Source organism: Leiobunum rupestre, chromosome 2 (assembly GCF_980474605.1).
Source record: "Leiobunum rupestre chromosome 2, qqLeiRupe1.1.hap1, whole genome shotgun sequence".
Lineage (NCBI taxonomy): Eukaryota > Metazoa > Arthropoda > Arachnida > Opiliones > Sclerosomatidae > Leiobunum > Leiobunum rupestre.
The window spans coordinates 70,660,868-70,680,556 of record NC_143385.1 but is presented as its reverse complement, the minus strand read 5'-3'; the positions used below and the strand labels follow the sequence as shown (position 1 = coordinate 70,680,556).

General features: G+C 32.6%; 1 protein-coding gene across 1 annotated transcript in view; it reads left to right on the top strand.

Annotated features, from left to right (window-relative positions):
• The window catches only part of LOC149958913 (uncharacterized), a 36,117-nt gene extending 18,265 nt beyond the window's left edge, over positions 1-17,852 (top strand). Inside the window, exons 20-39 of the mRNA XM_090166280.1 lie at positions 3,020-3,091; positions 3,245-3,351; positions 3,697-3,769; positions 4,343-4,444; positions 6,162-6,329; positions 7,672-7,806; positions 9,393-9,477; positions 9,754-9,842; positions 9,922-9,984; positions 11,860-11,952; positions 12,038-12,097; positions 12,154-12,254; positions 13,920-13,983; positions 14,219-14,382; positions 14,979-15,057; positions 15,222-15,270; positions 16,791-16,867; positions 16,995-17,097; positions 17,202-17,276; positions 17,743-17,852. Of these exons, the coding sequence (XP_090022406.1) occupies positions 3,020-3,091; positions 3,245-3,351; positions 3,697-3,769; positions 4,343-4,444; positions 6,162-6,329; positions 7,672-7,806; positions 9,393-9,477; positions 9,754-9,842; positions 9,922-9,984; positions 11,860-11,952; positions 12,038-12,097; positions 12,154-12,254; positions 13,920-13,983; positions 14,219-14,382; positions 14,979-15,057; positions 15,222-15,270; positions 16,791-16,867; positions 16,995-17,097; positions 17,202-17,276; positions 17,743-17,798 (1,815 nt within the window). The 3' untranslated portion in view covers positions 17,799-17,852. The remainder of the gene's footprint in view (positions 1-3,019; positions 3,092-3,244; positions 3,352-3,696; positions 3,770-4,342; positions 4,445-6,161; positions 6,330-7,671; positions 7,807-9,392; positions 9,478-9,753; positions 9,843-9,921; positions 9,985-11,859; positions 11,953-12,037; positions 12,098-12,153; positions 12,255-13,919; positions 13,984-14,218; positions 14,383-14,978; positions 15,058-15,221; positions 15,271-16,790; positions 16,868-16,994; positions 17,098-17,201; positions 17,277-17,742) is intronic.
• Positions 17,853-19,689: the final 1,837 nt, after the last annotated feature.

The window sequence follows — 19,689 nt, the reverse complement described above, 5'->3', positions numbered from 1 at the left end:
AAAACCGTAAAAGAAAATTATTTACTCTACGAATAACTTTAACCATGTGGAATAAAAAACCCCTATTTTAGCAGTGGGGTGAGCTGAAATAGTAGACTTAAAATATATTGAGTGTGTTTTAGTAATAGTTTCTTCCTGACTCTATAATAAAAGCTACATAAGCCAAAATATGTTGAATATTTGACATAAAACATGGTTTGAAATACCTAGCTTTGCTTTAAAGTTTTTGATGAATTTGCGTACGACAAATAAATCAATAAGTAGGCTCTTTCCATTTGCTTGGCACAAAAAAATGTATAGTAAATTCAACTAAATCCTAGTAAATAATAAAAAAAATTCATGGTTATATGCTTGAATGACCAAACTTTTTCTTGACATGAAAATTTACTCTACATTTACTTTATATCATCCCAGTTATAAACAATTTCCATATTATTAATAATTATACGGGGTGTTTCAGAGAAGTCAGGCAGAAAAAACAAGCGTGTTCTTTGGGTAAGAAGGAGTGAAAAAGGTCTTAAGAAACGTTTTCCTAAATTGAACGTCATCCGAGAAATTGGTACTCAAAAATCAGCCCCCAAAACATCGAAAAATGCGCAAATATGCAGTTTCTATTATTCCTTGGACCCAATTGTTTCTTATCTTTTTCGATAAAAAACAAAACTAGTATCAAAAGTGCGTTTATAAAATGAAAGGAGTAAGCTACGCATAGAAATACGTTTTAACAACAACAAGGTGTTTCTAAGCGACTACGTTATTAAAAAAAGGGAATTATTGAATTTTGTTTTTTTATTCTTCTTATACCATAAGTTAGTACAAATTTTTCACCTTAAGAGGCGTTTGGAACGCATCTAGCTTATCTCCGTGTTATTCCCCCGAATGCTAGTACACTATATGTAGTTGACTTGTGTAATTAATGGTCTCATTAAATAGTCACCCATAAAAAATGTTTCTACCCTTATGAAAATTTTCTGGGGTTTTCTAAAGGAAATTTAAATGTAAATTTTTAAAGAATTCCTTTAGATTATCCTAAAGAATATTTCGGAATATTGGCCCCTTTTTCTTAAGAAAAATATTGGGTTTTCCTATAGAATTTTATAAAGATTTTCTCTAGAAATACCCTTACATTTTTCGAAAGAATATGCGTCTCTTGGTAAGTTAAATCACCTTGTCATTATTTTAAATCGTAACGATGGCATTCTTCTAGATGCGAGTTCACGCTTAGTAAGCTTTTGCTTGTAGAAATTCTTATTCACTTATTTCTTAAAGCGTTCTTACTCCTTGTTACTCAAAGAACACGAATTTCTACCTATGCCCAACCTAAAGTTCTGGGGACATCTTGAAAAATTGGTACACAAGACTGAAGTCCGCAACATTGAGGACCTACGACCGCGCATTATTGATCGCTGTGAAACTATTCGCGACCGAAACGGGTCTAGATGACGTAATGATGCCGAATAGCATAATGGTTCTAATTACGTCAAGCGTCTGTTTAAGTTTCTAACATGCTAGCCTACACAGTGCATTAAATTTGACGTGCGACTACTAGTTCCGCCCGCCGCCGTTAGGAAGCCCAACCATAGTTTTCGGTCGTGAATTCGTAACACGCCTCGAACGGGTTCAAGAATGATTTGCGTGTGCCCCATGTGATCATTTTGTATATTATATGTAATTCAGTTAAATTTGTACTTATGGCATTTAAAGAAAAAAAACGAAATTTAAGTAAGTTTCTTTCAATTGACGTGTTCACTATGAAACACCTTGTTATTGTTGATTTCTACATGTAGAATTCTTCATTCTTTTAGTAACGATTTATAAGATAAAAAAACCAAATGCTTAGTAAACGTAAACAATTGGGTCCAAGGAATAATAGAAACGGCAAATTTGCGCGTTTTTCGACCTTTTGGACGGCCAATTACTCGGATGCGGTTCAATTTAGGAAAACGTTTCTTAGGACCCTTTTCACTCCTTGGTACCCAATGAATACGCATGCAAATTTGTGCTAGACTTCTCTGTAAACACCCTGTATAAACCAAAGTTTTATACATGGGGTAATAAAAAAAGGTACAAATTTAACCACTTCACTGGAATTTCAAGCAAATTTCGGAACTGCGATGACAAGGTTATACAGTGAATGATAGAAATAGAACTTCGAACAAATCATCCGTGGTCCACAATATATTTTCTATGTTCATTTTAGTAAGAGTCTTACTTGGAACCAACCCTAAAGCTTTTGGATTTCTGTGATATCTTACTGCGTTATTATTCCGAAGCTCTTCATAATTTACCTTTAAAAAATACCACTTGTAACTAATTTAATAGCCACTACACAGTCACTGATTTATAGAAAAATAACTCTCAATAAAAACTTTGGAATGATCATATATGGCATTACATTCTGCTCCATGAATCGGCAATCTCAAACGCCCTATTTATATTTAACATCATAATCAGTACTCTGAAATTATCTTAAACCAATTAACATCCAGTAAGCTGTGTTAAAGTACCAGAAATGATTAGTATTAGAAAGATTTAAATGTGTAGTCAGTGAACCTACATGCAGGATATATGAACTGATAGAGTTAAATGGGCTATTTAATTGTTTCTATCAAAGCAAGGTTTAATATCGATTAAGAATAAATGAATAACGATGCTGAAAATTTTGATCTAAAAATATTTAATTAGGTATAACTTTAAAAACTTCAACAAAAACTACCCATAACTAATGGTTTAAGTACGAAAATCAAAATGCACTAGTTAAATTGGAATCAGATAATATTTAATTTTTTACACATTTTGGCGGACCTGGTAACGAACTGCGCCGGTGCGAGATTAAAACTTTAAATGTCAAAAATGAAACACTTTGACAATTAATAGTCAGACCTTTTTACTACTGTCCACTAACTGCAATTCTGTTACATTTGCCGTTAAAATTAAGGTTGTTATCTTCCCTCTCGATCCAGTTAATTTTTCAATTTAATAATGGTCAAACCATATTTAAACTCGTCCTTTGTTCTAGGTTGAGCAGTCGTACGGCATACCTGTGGATATGGAATGGGGATTCTATCAAAACAAACTATATTTACTTCAGGTACAAATCGCGTTCTCGATTATTTCTTCAAATAACGATAATTCTACTTTCACATACGTCCTTAATTTATACAATTTAATTTGAATTATTAAACGAAAGTATTTATTTTTGAAAAACGTCTTAACAGAAAATTTGGGTCTTCTCCTTCCTTAGGCTCGACCAATAACCACGTTTGAGAAAGAATCGGATTTCGAAATATCACACGAAATTGACACTCCGCTGAGATCCGAGGGTGAATATACATCGACCGCCAATGTTGGGTATTGTAACGTTTTCAATTCATTTATTAATACGTTCAAAGATCGCCGCTAATGGTCTTATTCAACCAACCGATGCCCATTTACTGATTGGGACTTATATATTTAGCTGTCGAATTTGTTATACCTCTATGAACTAACTTTAACTTATTTTAAAAATTCGATATCTTTTACCTTTCATTAAATTCTTAAATAAAAACTTTGGAAATATTAACCCAATATGAAAGTTTAAACACCCTCAGATATCAGTATTTTTCCGCTACAATTATTTCATTTCGTAACATTGTCGTGTTTTTCTTTGTTGCTTAGTAAAAGTGTGAATCATATTGACATTTATTTATTTTAAAGAGAGGTGATGCCTGGAGCCTTTTCCTACCTGGGGATCAATGCAATAAATTTAATGTTTCAAATCGCAATTAAGGTAAAGAGGAATTTTAATTTATACTCAACTCCTCTTCAAATTTTTCAAAAAATAAATTCACGAAAGCAGAAAGATTTTTAAGCTATATTGCATTATTAAATTAAGATTAGCATAATATTCTTTTAATTTTTGATATTTAAGAGATAGGGAAACGAAAATTCTGAAAGGAATAGTTGAATTAAATTTTGTTAAAGCCAAAAAATGTTTAAAGCCTTAGTGAATCAAAAAGAAATTAAATAGAATAGTCAACTCACCAATTCATAAAGTCATAGTGAACATTAAAATTCTTAAATGTAGACTTGAGATTAGAAAGATTACAGAATATTTAATTTCGTAGTCGGTATGTGTGTATTTAGTTAGAAAAATTTTAATCATAACAAAAATATTTCAACTAAGCAATAAAATATATATCTTTCTAATTAAAAAAATTACAGATAACAATTTATTTAACTGATACTCTTAAATTTCTGGTTTTTTTAAGGACTTAAGCCGAAATTGTATATAAATGCACTTTCTTAGATGTGCCGAGCAAAATAATATTTTTGTTTTATTGTGTCATATGATTGATTTCAGTGGTACAGTGGAAAACGAGGAAAGAATAACTTCCCTACCAATCCTTATTTTTTAAGAATTATGACTAAAATTCAGAATCACACTGTGTTCAATCTCTTGGACGTGAGTATACACGTTTTCAAACAACATTTGGATAAAATTTTTAAACGAAAAAAATGCGGTCATTGGCATGTTTTGATTTGACATTGGTACTTTCATAAAAAGCGTTATTAGTAACCCTCCAAATTCAAAAATAAAGACTATTTAAATGAGTAGGAAAAGCTTTATTGTTGTCACGCTATTGAAGGCTGACAAACTCTTAAAAAAAGGTTTATTTTCAAACCTTTAAGGGTTTTTTCTTGTTCCATATTTATAAAGGATGTTATTCTACACCTTAAAAAGCAGTTTTCCTGCTGGGGTGTTTATTTACACTGTTTGGGGTGCTTATGTCCTCCGTTTTGGTTCCTTTGTTATACAGTTTGTGGTATAAAACTATTCCCTTCAGGGTTATAATCTACTCCCTCTAGGGTACAAGACTTCTCCTTTTAGGGTACCAAACGACTCCCTTCAGGGTGTTACACTACCCCCTTAAGGGTTCTACAATACTCCCTTAAAAGTTCTATAGTACTCCCTTCAAAGTTTTAAACTACTCCCTTTAAGGTTCTAAACTACTGCCTTAAGGGTGCTACAATACTCCCCTTAAAGTGTTAAAATACTCCTTTTAGGGTACTAAACTACTGCCTTAAAGGAGCTACATCCTACCAGGTGTTAAATCACTCTATTTACGGTCTAATATAACACCTTTTATACACCTTTTCAAGTTTTTAATTTGGGACAATAAAAATCCCTTTAGGGCGTTTAAATTAACATTAAAGATTGTTTTTTTACAGATATTACACCCTTAATATACCATTAAAAAACCCTTTTTTAAGAGTGCATTGTACGTTGTGGGGCCGATATTCCATATTGTCTTTCTTACGTTTAGTAACTCTTATCAGAAAATGATGGGTCTTAAAAATACAAAACATTTCCCTGTTTATTAGTTCTGAAACCACTTCATCTTGGTATTTTGTGCAAAATTAGTAAATCTTTTCACACAATCTAAGGTTTCGTTTAATTAAGAGAATTTCGGTGTCAAGATTTATACAAATATTTATCCCTTTGAAAAATACGGTGATTTCTTATACAATTCCCGACTATGGCATCAACCCTAATTTTTTTGTTGAGGGATAGTATAGGAGATAATTTTGCAAAATCTGACAAACATTAAATTATATTGTTGGCGATCGTTGTGGATGAGATAAAATATGATATATATATATTTTCTAAAATATTGCATTTAAATTCAATGAATTGATTGGATGACAAATTCCACATTGAAACATTTCATTTGAAGGATAACAGATCCTTAATGATATGATGCATCAACAAAAAGGGGATATCGATCCTGTGCTGGCGGGTTATTTAATCGGGGACCAGTTTATTAATTTATTGATTTCCCAACACATATTGAAGGAATATGATTTTAATTTATCGAGCTCGTGCTGGGGCTATATCAAGTTTTGAGCTTGAGGCCCGCAAGTTGGGCATTTGTCCTGGTAATTATTTAAGAGATATTCCCGACACATAAGCATTTTTAACTTCTTCTTAACAACAATTAAGATTGTAGTTTGGTTTATTTAATAAAAAAGTTTCTTTACTTATTTACAATCTTTTTTAATTTGATTTTTATGGTTAAAAACTTAAATATCTAATATAATTTAAGGGATTACACCATCAAAGAACTAAAAAGTTCTTGTATCTGTGTGTTATTTTTATTTCTGTTAAATGCATTTTTCAGAGTTTATTGAGATTTTACCACGGAAAAAACGACTTGATAACGGATTCTCAAATGATTTCCATATTTGGGAGGATACTGGACGACGACGAAATGTTAAAGCAAGCCACCAGAAGAAATGAGTTTAATCCACCAAATTCAGTCATCGAACAAACGTTCTATATTGTGAAAGTAAGTATGGTAACAATATAATTTTCCAACGTGCTGCTAATTGGTAAATCTGCATTGAAATGTATATAATTAATTTGAGGATTATTGTTATATACAAGGTGTTTTAAAAGGTTATGCAAAAATTTTAAGGAGTTGTAGAGGTGAGTTGAGAAGTATGCCTGTTTTTCCCCATTTTCCCACGACGAGTTAAAAGAGCACCAGAGAGCTTCAAAGTGTGGCAGCAGGGTTTTTAAATACTGTTAAAGTTTACTTTTTTACATGAACCCAAACCTTAATGTTCGCATTTCCGTGCTGCTTGGTTTGGCGCTTGTTGCAGCCTACTTCCAGGGGCTAGTAGGCCACACTTTGAAGCTCTCTGGCGCTCTTTTAACTCATGGTACGAAAATGAGAAAAAAACAGGCATACTTATCAACTCACCCCCTACAACTCCTTAACATTTTTGCATAACCTTTTGATACACCCTGTAGTACTCAAATAGTTAGAGGAGGGGCAATTAAACAGGGTATTTTCAAATAAACGTTTCTCATTTGTAAAGTAAAATTAAAAAAATTCACCCAAGATGAAATAAATTAGATTCAAGGGTTACAATGACGTATAAATTTTTTCGTAAAAGCAATGAAATGAGAAAACCGAGACTTTAGAGGAAGAGTACCCAAAATTTTATATTAATTTATAAATCGTTAGAATAGCATATGAGTAGCAACAAAAGCCATCTTGTGGTAAAATATTAAATCAATTATTTTAAACAAAAAAATGTAAATATTTTTAAATATTTAACAAAAATAAGTTAATAAGAGTTACATATGGTCTGCATTGCAAAAAGTTATAAAATACGCGGATAGGTAGAATAGTCCAAAATCAAAAGAGACAAATAATCTTAACCCTAAACAAATTTGAAGAAGTGAAAAAACTTACAAATACCTCGTACCAATAGGTCTTCGGGCAAACACAAAGACGTGAATCTCGGACCCAATAGACCTATGAGTAAAAAACTTTAAAAAAAACCTAAATCCCTTTTTACTATGGACCATTTTACTTATTCGCGTATTTTATATAAATATAAGAGGGTTTTGTTTCCGCAATTTTTTCTCGTCATATAGAACTAAAGAATCATTTAAAATTTAAAAAAGAATTAGACGTGTTATCAAAACTTTGGAGAAATTGCCCCATTTTTTATTATTATTTCATATCATTTTTTCGCATTTAAAGTTACACCAATGATTTCATTACTTATCAACGGTTAAATTAATAGAACCTGGGAATTTAACTTCCTTTTTAAAGGTTTCTTAATACATTAACCTTGTCTTTACTGGCTATATATTTTTTTCTAATATTCTTTTAGGATATGTTACTCACCAAAAGAAATCTGCAACAATCAAAGAAAAAAATTTGGGATGTTAAATTTAATTTTGATAATTGTCGTACATCTGCTGAATTTCACGATTGCTTGTGGACTCAGTATCTTAAAGTTGGAAAGGTAAAACAAATATTATTTAAATATTTAAAAAAAAATTAAATTTAAAAAAATAGGAAGTCCTAAACTTTAAATGCTAAGATTAAAGTGTTGGTTGCACGAAAAATCGATAGTAATAAAGACGAATCAATGTGGGCTTGTTTTAAAGCCCAGGACGTTCTCTTTCCAAAAATGTCTTTGTCGAAACAAATTTCCAAGCCTAAGGTCCGAAACTGACCTTTTTCGCTCCCCAAAATCCTGAAATTTTCGACGAATTTCTCTCCTCCGTATAGCTCGAGCAATTTGGGGCAAATCAAAGCTGTAGTTTTATTCCTAAAATAGAAGGAATTGAAGTGGAGGGATTCTGTTGGTTTTTAATCATAATATTAGGCTTATTATCGAAATAAAATAAAAATATTTTACGCGCGCTCTACGCGGCGCACGCGACCCGACGTTTTAAGAAGAATTTACAAGTTCCATATCGTTTTTCTACTACATAGGCTTATGTATGCCTATTTCAATTACTACTGCGTAGGACTTTTTCCTGGGTGTTATATCAACCTGCTTTTAATCCCAGATGTAAAGAAATGTATTACAGACAATTAGCCAATGATACGCTTCGCATTTTCTGACGTCACGGGTGCCGAGAAGAATTTTAGAAGTCTGGAAATTCGCCGAAAAACTTAATTTCCACCATTTCGACTTTTTTTTTTAGATACACAAACATCGGTGTCGACCCGAAGCCTTAGACACCAGCACACACACAATAACTGATTAATCAGGGTGAGATATGTGTAACGGCCACGCCAACGGGGGGATACGTGGGGACAGGGGTGGGGACACCCGTGGCAGAAGTATCCCGACCACCCGTTGGGGGATTGGTAGTCGTCCTCACACGGCCATCCACAAACTCTGCCTCCCGGACGCATGGGATTACAGGAGTGAGCCACTACTCCCGGCACCATTTCGACTTCTTTTTATAATAATTCAAAGACCACTTAACCGATTTTGGTGAAATTTTCTGTACTTGCTATAAAATGTTTGCTCTTTCTAATGAATCATTAATTAGCCATAGCTAAAATTTCGTGCAACCAACATTTTAAGGCGTTGGCTGATAAACTTAACGGACACATTGGAAACATAGCTGGAAAAACAATTAGAATATGATTGCCTTTATCTGTTAACACGAGTAAGGAAAGAGGAGAAGCTTTTGGAATATTACAAATGTCGGTGTGGTCCTTTAACAATAAGATGTCTGTTCCGATGATTGGTTTCAGATACTGTTAAATTTACATATTTGCACTTCAAAATCGATTAAACAATTTTTATTATCAAAAAAGCATTCAAATAATTACAGAAAATCAAACAATCGTGTTAAATTATCCCATCATAAAAATTAACCATCATTTTAATTATATTTTTTGCTTAGCATCGACAAAATCGCCACAAAATATTTCTGTACGGTTTCTGGGCCAAATACATTATTGAAATTATGAAAAATAAACAATAACTAAACATAATATAATAAATTAAATTAATCTAGGAGATATTAAATAAATTTACAATTTATAGCATAAATATATAAATTTGTAATAAATATTTTAAATCAGGGTTCTTGTATTCACGTCGATTGTACAGTAACATCTTCAATTTTCAACTTATTCCTTTTATCAATTCTGGAGTCAGCAAATAAAGGTTGGTACCTTAAGTTTTCTAATTTCAGAACGAATGATACCAAAATTCGTATCTGAGGTAAAACTTTCGTGACATCCTAAAAAAAATAAATATTATGACACTTTTGTAACATCATTAATAATTTTAACTGTTATAAATTTTATTATGTGCTCTGAACATCATATAAATTTGAGAAATTGACTTCTTCACTTTAAAGTTATCTCTGTATGAATACTATATAAAGTCCCCTACCATGCATTTAGTGGTTGACTAAATCATAACTTGTGTTAATTTCAGGGTGGGGTCCGAATGTTTTCCGAGATTTCGCCTATGTTTTGTCATCCTGCTACGAAGTTGAAAGTGCCGATGTTCCCAACTCATTAGAAGTATGTTAACCTCTACCTTCTGTCTTAGAAAGTGATCTACTAGACAGTGTTAGAAATAAAAGTATTGCCTATTTTCTAGAAATTGTCTGAAACAATCTCAAAATGCACGAGTGCAACGTCTTTTAATGAAATGAAAACCGAAGTAAGACATTTACTGATTTTCATTGCTGTAGGTTAACTCTTTAATCGATGCTTTTAAAAGCAATAGGTTTTTTTAAATATGGGAACAAAATATTTTTCTACAATTTAGTATACCACACTAAATTATTAATATACTTTTACACGTGGTAACAGATATATCTGAAAAGTATTTATAAAATGTCCCTGAATGAAGTCCGTCATTCTTTAATTTACTTATTAGTCAAGCCACCAGTGGCGTTGCTAGAGTGAGTTTTGTGCCACTTGAGCCACCTATAACATTTCTGACGCTCTTTCAAAATTTTTAACCAATCACATCGATCATTTTTAAATATGGACCTGTATTTATGGACAAAGAATCGTAGAAAAGTGCAAATTACTCGTATTAAGGTATAAAGAACTTGTATTTATGGAAATATGAAATGATAAAACAGGTACAAATCATTAATGGCCAGAGGACTCATTATTTCTGCCAAAGATCGCGGAGTGTGAACCAGATATCCCGTATCAATAACCCGAGAATTTGTATTTTACACCGAAATAACGTTTTATATTGCCGTCCACAATATTTAACCTCAGTTAATGAGGCTATAAAAACAGATAAAGATTAAGAAGTCATAGCTGCTGATATTTTCGCCAAAACACGTGTGTGGGGTCAAATAACTAGACCCAATTGAAATTTTTAGTCCGATTTCGACAAATCTAAGATTGCTACCATATTCTCATCTTTTTCATATCAAATCCTCTAAGATTCCTAGAATCGCTATGTTGAAATAGAGAGCCATCGCCTATTAATAATTCTTCATGTGTAAAAAACGAAATTCCTATCAAAATTTTACAAGTTTAAACTAAACCTAGCCGGAAGACTAATTTTAAATTAAAGGAAAAGTTCAGTTTGGGTAAGATTTCGATTTATTTGAAAGAGCATGTTTAAATAAACTCAAAAATATCAGTCGTAAAATCTTTTTTTAATGACGAGAAATTAATTTTTAAACGAGCCAAATTTAGCCGCCAAGTGATCTGCCATTTTGTTTCGCGGTGACGTTTTAGGACTTTAATCACGCGCTATAACAGCGCTCTGTTCCCCGCGCGCGCTTGCTCCACGTGCGGTCTGCGGAGGGAAGACGAAACAAAATGGCAGCTCGCTTGGCGGGTAAATTTCGCTCGTTTAAAAATTAATTTCTCGTCATTAAAAAAAGATTTTACGACTGATATTTTTGAGTTAAACATAATCTTTCAAATAGCCCCAAGTTTTACCCAACCTGGACTTTTCCTTTAAGTTTAAATATATTGACTGCCATGTAATAAAGAGATATTAAACTAAATTTTAATGAATTAATTCAATTAAATTACGATCTTTATGGATAAAAGGAGTGAAATTTGGATAATTTTAGAAAACGTTGAAAAACCATGAAACAGACGATTGTTTTCAATAATTAGGTGTTATGAAATTACTTTAACAAAGTGCTTTAAACTTTGTTCAATAGTGATTAGAAATTTAGAAGATAGATCTGACCCGTAAAGTAGGAATGATGTCTTATTTGTTCGATTCGGCTTTTAAGTTTTCGAGTTTCACGTGTTACAATAATTGCAATAATTTTCCAAGAGGGAAGATTATGAGACCAAAACTGTGTTATGTGCAAAAAAGTGTTTGCACACCCTAATGGTCATTTGACATCCCAAAAAAACTGATGGGACCTCGCAATACGGGAGAAGCAAAAACTAGCAGCTATAGACTATATTATATTAAGCCACTTATTTTGTTACTTTTCAAAAATGCACAAATGACTGAACTTTGTTTATTTTCATTCCCTTCACGCCTTATTACAGGTAAACCTTGCTATGCAGAATAATAGTTATTTTAAATGCACTTTTCTAGGATGCCTTAAACTGGTTACAAACGACACGATCAGAAGCTGGTGTGGCTTTTAAGACATTTCTTAAATTACACGGACACAGATGTTACAAAGAGGTATCAAATTTACGTATTTAATTAAAACTCTATCCTTTTTTGCAAGACCAAGTTTCATAAACAGTTGTGTTAATTTAATTTTCAGTTTGATATTTACTCGAAGCCTTGGGGCGCTGATCCACTGCCTTTGGTTAAAACCCTCCAGGTATTATCTCGCTGTATTGTTTAGAGAATATATGGAACTTATCCGTATTTTATTAGACTATGACAAAATCTGAAGGCAAAAAGGAGTCTAAAAAAGAAACTGTATCACTGAGAGAAACTATTCGTAACCTTGCCGTTCCTTTAGATTGGAAAAAGAAGTAAACCATTTATTTTCATGTAGATTATTTAAAATTTGGGCTTATGATTAAACAGAGTTAACATTATGATGATAAGTCTGTAGCTGGATACTAAGGAGCTCCTACAATTAATTTAAACAAAAAATATTAAATTAATCCTTATTTGTTCTAAATTAGTACATTGTTCGTTCTATAAAATTATTCCATAATATTAACGAAAAAATTAAAAAACATTTTTGGGTTTAAACTATATTTGAATATCTGTTCCTTGATACATTCCAACTTCTTTATGGTGCCTTTCAAACGTATTTGTAAAAATAAATCTTTTTTATCAATATGTAAAATACACCATTTTGATACTACGTTCTATCGTTTTATGCAAGCGTAGTAACTGATAAAAGGTGGTGCATCAATTATTATGGAGAGTAATGCTATGTTTCATAAATTTATTAACAAATACCCATAAATATAGACGTTGCGGTAGAGTTGTTAATTTTCTGAAAAAATAACACGCAGAAAAGTTTACGGAAAAATTTCCGCAAATCGGAAAAATTAAAAAATTGAAACATAAATTACTTTTTGAGGGTATTTAATGTTTTTAAATTTTAATCGATATTACATGTCTAATAACAGTTAACATACTACAAAACATTAATAGTGTTACATTGTTAATCAGATTAAAGCTAGTCTAGAGGTTTAGTTTTACTTTTTGATTCGAAAAATTAGGCGAAAATGCCGCTTTATTTAAATTTGCAAACAATGTTAGACTAATCATGGAATTAAAACTTTTTTCATTTTGTTCGGAAAAATACGGAAAATTTCCCGGAAAAAGGCTTCGGTCATTTTCGGCAGAAAATTTTCCGACTTACAACTCTACATTGCAGGGTGTGCACTTTAAGCTTCATCCGACGGCATTATTATGATTGTGTTGTTGAAATTCAAGCACCTATGCATCTTTCTAATTGGCCGATGATGCGGAAGCTAGACGTTGTAGTCAGTGTTTATTCTCGATCCAATTAAAGAGCGGCATATACATACAAAACGTCAGCCACAGCTTTTATACTCAAGGGTGTATATGAACGAATTCATGTGATTTCCTTTTATTCCGTTCCTAGAGAAAAAAAAACAAATAGAATCATTTTCGCCAAAATAGCTGTAAATGGCACCACAATTAATATTTAAGTGGGGAATCGAAACAATACAGATTTCAGTAGTATAGGCCCTTTAATATATGGTTTCGCCTTTCGTCTATAAATATGGCATCCCTTAAAAGTAGTGTTGTAAGTCGGAAAATTTCCCGCTCGGAAAATTTTCCGGAAAATGACCGAGGCCTTTTTCCGGAAAATTTTCCGTATTTTTCCGAAAAAAATAAAAAAAAAAGGTTTCATTCCGTGATTAGTCTAATATATTGTTTGCAAATTGAAATAAAGCGGTATTTTCGCCTCATTTTTTCGAATCTGAAAGTAAAACTAAACCTCTAGACTAGTTTAAACTGATTAACAATGTAACCCTATTAATGTTTTGTAGTATGTTTACTGATATTAGACATTTTATATCGATAAAAAGTTAAAAACATTAAAAACCCTTAAAAGGTAATTTATGTTTCAAATTTTTATTTTTCCGATTTCCCGGAAACTTTTCTGGAAAATTAACAACACTACTTAAAAGCTTTCCGTGTTTTTGCAGATTATTGGCTTGCATTGCAATTCCTTTATGCCGGAGAGCAGTTGGGCTTAGAGAACAATCGAAGGTAGTTAAGTTAAAATTTTCCACTTGTAAACAAATTCAACATGAATAGCTTCAAGTTTGCCTGGAAAGTGTTTCTGTTATTAACTTGAATACGTAAATTGAATAATTGCATGGTTACGTAGCTAAGAAACCGTGACGTATAGTTGCAGCTCTGACCAATCAATATCTAATAATGCATTAAAACATTTTTGTATGAAGAAAACATTTTCTAATTGATTTTTTTCAATAAATTTTAGTCTCTTATGGTTAAAGTTATGGATAAGTTGAGGGTTTCTTACCGGCAAATGGGGGAAATGATGGTCAAAGAAGGAAGACTGCCAGACCGTGAACTCATCTTCTTTTTCTCAAATGAAGAACTGGACGAATTAATTAGGACTAGATCTCCATCATTAATACAAAAGTAAGTAACATGTATTATAAAGAATCTGTAAATTTAAATGGCTGGTTTTTATAAACCTATCCGCTAATGACAATCGTGCGGTTGCGCAGGAGGGCATAATTAGGAGAGGTATATTTGTAATGCCAGTTTAGTAGAATAGTTGACAGTAAAGGTTGTGTTTCTTGTGATAAAATTAATGCTCTGATGGAAGTTTTAACTGATTAGTCTATAAAAACTACCCTTTTTTTTCAAATGACTGTCCAATATAAAAGCTGACCGCACTGCCAAATCTGCAAAGGATTTATTTTGATTAGCGATGACTTTATAATGGACGAACCGTTCCGTTAAGCTTGTTTAAAATTAATTGTTATCATTTTGGGATAGAGTTTTCTTAGTTAGTCAACGTAATTTATTTTTATCGCCAAGTATTTGGAGAAGTACGTAAATTATGAGGTCGTTGGTGAACAAAAATAAATGGTTGGTTTAATTTATTTGCTTGTGACGTAGACAAACGGAAGGTGGTCATGCCATCTGTATTTTACTCCTTCCAAGTTCTCCATCATATAAATTTATGGTTTTAAATAACGGCAATTTTTAGGAATTATGTTTTTTTAAAGGGCTATAAGAAGAAAAGCGTTGTTTCCGAAAATGGATGACATGAAATTCCCTGAAATCAGCCGAGGCTATCCAGTTCCCGTAAGAAATAGTTATCTTATGTTTGTCGCTCGTAATTAAAACAGACACTTTTTCATGTACAATAAGAAAATGCGTAATTTGCATCTGTCAAATTATTTTTTTATCTTGCTTCATATGAAAATATAACCCATTTATTATTGAATTTGTTATTTTTCTCTTTTTAGATTAACTACGCGAAGAGGGTATCATCTGAAGGATCATTAATAATGAAAGGTAAGGACAGTTCTTTAGCCTATGTACACTCTAAACTCTCTAATGCAATACAGCATTTAACAAATTGTGTCCAATGATCTCCATTAAAATCATAAACTTACCAAAAATTACAGTCAGTCTTAAAATAAAACATTAATTAATTTATTTATTTATTTATTTAATGAACAAAGACTACGAAGCCACAGTAGGCTTATATGTTGCCTGATAGAAGAAGTACATGAGCATACAAAAACCTAATAAAAATTTTAAATATTAAATATTAAATAAGCAATATTAAATATTAATTAAACTGAGGAGTTAAGGGGAGTTGAAATTAGCACGAAATGACTTTGAAGATTAGATAAAGATTCAGAGCCATAGAGAAACAACCATTCTAAATGAAATCCTGTATGCCGACTGTAGAAATTCAGGTGGCATTGAATTCCAGTCATTTATGACTCTACTTGTTACTTGATAAGTGATGGAAACGCACTGATACGAAGGATTAAAATTAGTTTTGGTTTGTCTTTCTTATTTAAATATTTCAAACTTCGCTTTAATTATAATGTATTATTTTGAACACTTCACGCCGTAGTTACATTTATATCCACATCCAGATCCAGTATTATAAATATTAACTATTGAACCTTAAAAAAGTTAAAATAATCATCAATTATGATTTGCCAATTTTAAATAAATCTTGTAGAAATCGGTGGTGGCGTCAGGATATTTCTTGAGTTAAAAGACTGCTTAACTCTTTCATCGACAATACGATAATTACGAGAGAATTTCCTGGGTTGCTACCATCAGAAAGACTACGTTAAGAGTGTTAATAATAATAATAATAACCAGCTAGGCTAATACCCAAAGTACCACCTTAGGCGTTAGTCATCAAGCGACCTTTGAAACCATTTATTCAGGAGGACGAGTTACAACGCAAGCCCTTCATGCCACGCGAGCCAACAGCTCCATATACTCACTATAACCGTTAACCTCGACAAGTTTTTATGGAAGGGGTAACTGAAGAGCTCGTGGGTAAGCCGCTTAAACGAGTGCGGAGAGATCTTGCAAACTCAACGCAGAAGGAGTTGTTCCGAGTTTTCACCCAGTGCCACAAGCTGGGATCGAACCCCGCTCCTCTTGCTAGGAGGCGAAATTGCTAACCACTCCGCCGCCCCACCTGACGTCCCAAATTATAGGGCAGAAAGAACCAGCAAAGCCCTTCCTCTTTATTATGAGGAAGCTGGTTTTAGTTTATGTTGTTAGGTGAATTTACACTTAAAGTGTTTTTTGCGAATTACTTATTGGTTATTTCTTTAAAACAATCTTCCCGTTCTTAACTTTGCAACATTGAAATTTAGTCTTATGGGTTTTTCTTAAAGTTACCGTTCAGGTCGAAGGTTTTACTGAACGAAAGATGTAAATTAAGCTCATTTCAAGCATCTGTCTGCTAATGAAAATGTCATTTGTTAAATAAAAGCTCCTTTCTTGAATCCCATTAAAATGAGTGCTTAAAAAATGATTTTATCGATTTTGTACAGGAACTCCTGTCAGTACCGGAGTAGTCGAAGGTTTTGCCAGAGTTGCTACGTCAGTTGAAGAAGCTTCGCATTTGCAGGTTCTATTATAGATTGCTTATTGATTTTCAAATGTTCTTACCCTTTTTAAAAATATCAAAAATGAATTTGAAAAATTCAGATCAATTTCCATCCCCTTATTAACTATGCGTTTCCTCAATATTTCAGAGTGGTGAGATTCTGATTGCTTACAGTACTGATATTGGATGGAGTCCGTTCTTTCCAATTCTGGGTGGTGTCGCCACTGAGTTGGGAGGATTAGTGTCACATGGTAAGACTTTGGTCGCCACTTTTCTTCATACACCAGTTCAATGATTTACTCGGTTGAGTAATTTCATAAGAGATGTATGTAAATGGGCAATATTTTTAATGTAGGAGCGGTAGTAGCCAGGGAGTATGGTCTACCTTGTGTTGTAGGGGTTCACGGAGCTACAATTGAATTCAAAACTGGTGAGTGGTATATCAGCATTTAAAATTCGTAAAAGAAAACAATGAATGGTTTGTCTGTGGCACTCATTTAAAAATATTTTACTTCTTCACTGATACCACAATTTCATTTTTCAAATTGACATCGGTAAACATTTATTTACGTATGGACAATACCGTAAGAACTTTACTATGTCTTCCCAATAGTGTTAAAAACAAAAACCTGGTTACAGTGACAAGACCTACCATAGGTGCACTATATAGCCTGACGGTATAGCTTTGAATTTATGGAATGCTAGGCTAAACCGTTCATTACTCCATTGACACATTTTATGATATTAAAATTTAAAGTTAAGTAGATATCGGGGTGATGAACACACGCTGTATCTACATGTAGATGATATATTAAATAAATTTTCTCCATAGAAATAAAGCTATTGTACGTGTGGGTTTAAATAATTGTTTTTAATTTTATCGTTTTCCCCCACAGGAGACCGGGTCCTCTTAAATGGCAACAAAGGCACTTTGGAAAGAATAGATAATTGATGTTTTAAGCGACTGTAATAACTCAAATCTTGATTAAACCTTTTATTCAAAAGAGTACATTTTTTAAATTCTGGAAGTTGAATGGTAAAGAAGTTTCCCCTTTCCATAAAAACTTGTGGGGGTTTACGGTATTAGTAAGTGTCGGAAGCTGTTTGATTGGGTAGCTAGCCACCTGGATCAAGAACATCAAAATTTGCTAACTGAGTGGGTCCTATGGTGGTGCCTTGGGTATTAGCCTAGCTGATTACTAAGATTAATTAAGAGAACAGCTATTCATATGTAACTTAACACTAAGTTTATTAAACAAAGCGATAAAACAGTGTATTAAATTTTTTAATTAAGACAGTTATTTTTTTACAAAAAATATTATTTTGATAAACCCTAACTCTATAATTATAAATCTGTGTTAAATGATCTTCGTTTGGAGCTAATATCAACTTTTTAAGTAAAATTATATATTAGCTTGGTAAAGAAATTGTTATCTTGAAATGTATTTCAAGATAACAATTTATTTACCAATAGATATCCATTGTATCTAGCTTATAAACGATTTTGAATTATTTTAAGTAAATTTAGAAATAAAGAGCCGAATTTTTCTTACCACGACTACCCCATTAAATCAAATAATGAAAAATCACAACACAATATTAGAGCACAGATATATTTGATGGTATAACTAGTAAACTTCAATGTTTAAATTAAATTATTAAAATCAGAGATTAAATTTTATTTTTTAAATTAATCCAATTTGTTTAACCAAGAATGTATTTATTTATACGAATAGTCCCGGTATTTCATTGGCTGCTTAAAATTTACGTCACCTAACGCGATGGAAATCAAACGCCGGTGACGTTTTGTCTTTCCCCCGCGGCGTTCAACGTGCCCGGCGATTGTCGCAACATAATCATTCTTCTTAAATATAAATAAATACATTCTTGGTTTAACTAAGGCATATTATTGTTTAACATTTTTTTTAAATATTTAGTCCATATCCAGTTTGTAATGACTGTATGCATACAATTGAATTTCACGACTTGTGCTCTTCCTTGATGACCGTCTGTACTTTTGAAGGAAAACACATTTACAATAATAATAATTTATTCACAAAAAACCAACTTACCAACCATTTGACTAAAGAGAAGCCATCCGTCAATTTAGCATCATCTTGCGATAGTCGTGGTGGCTTGAGGATTGATGGCACTCTTGCGGATACAAGAGCTCGTTTCGTTAATCGCACCGTGACAAGAAAGACCCACCGTGCTCTTCTTACAACTGAGGCTGTGCGTGCGAAAAGAGTCAACCTGGCTCCCACAGTTGCAACTTGCAGGTTTGGGCACCCAAATGAAGACTGACCACTTCACGAAAAGAGTCGTCACTTTGGTGAGCTCCCAAAGACGCTAAAGTAAGAGCATTCATCCAAGCATCGAACTCTTTAGTGCCCGCACATCTGTAGTAATTAAGTGACGGTCCGTAATATGAAGATTATTTTTATAGATGTTGTTTTCGTCAAATAATTAGAACCTTCGAAATTGTTTGATGGTATGTTTAAAATGAACAACAATTAATGGTCCCAGAGTTGACCCTTGTGGGACGAAGCAGTCATATGGTAATATAAGTCTGTTATTTCTGAATTACACCGCATGCCATTCATTTGATTGGAAAAATAATCCTCGCACTGATAGGCAATCAGTAATGCGAAACCCTGAAACACGTTTTGAGTTATCTAATAATAATATTAACAATAATAATAAAATAAAAATAATAATAATCAGCTAAGCATACGCAAGGTACCACCATGGGACCAAGTCAGCTTGTAATTATTAATGCTCCTAATCCAGGTAGAAAGGGCTGAATTGAGTAGAACAATGGTCAAGAAGCCTGTCATGCCACG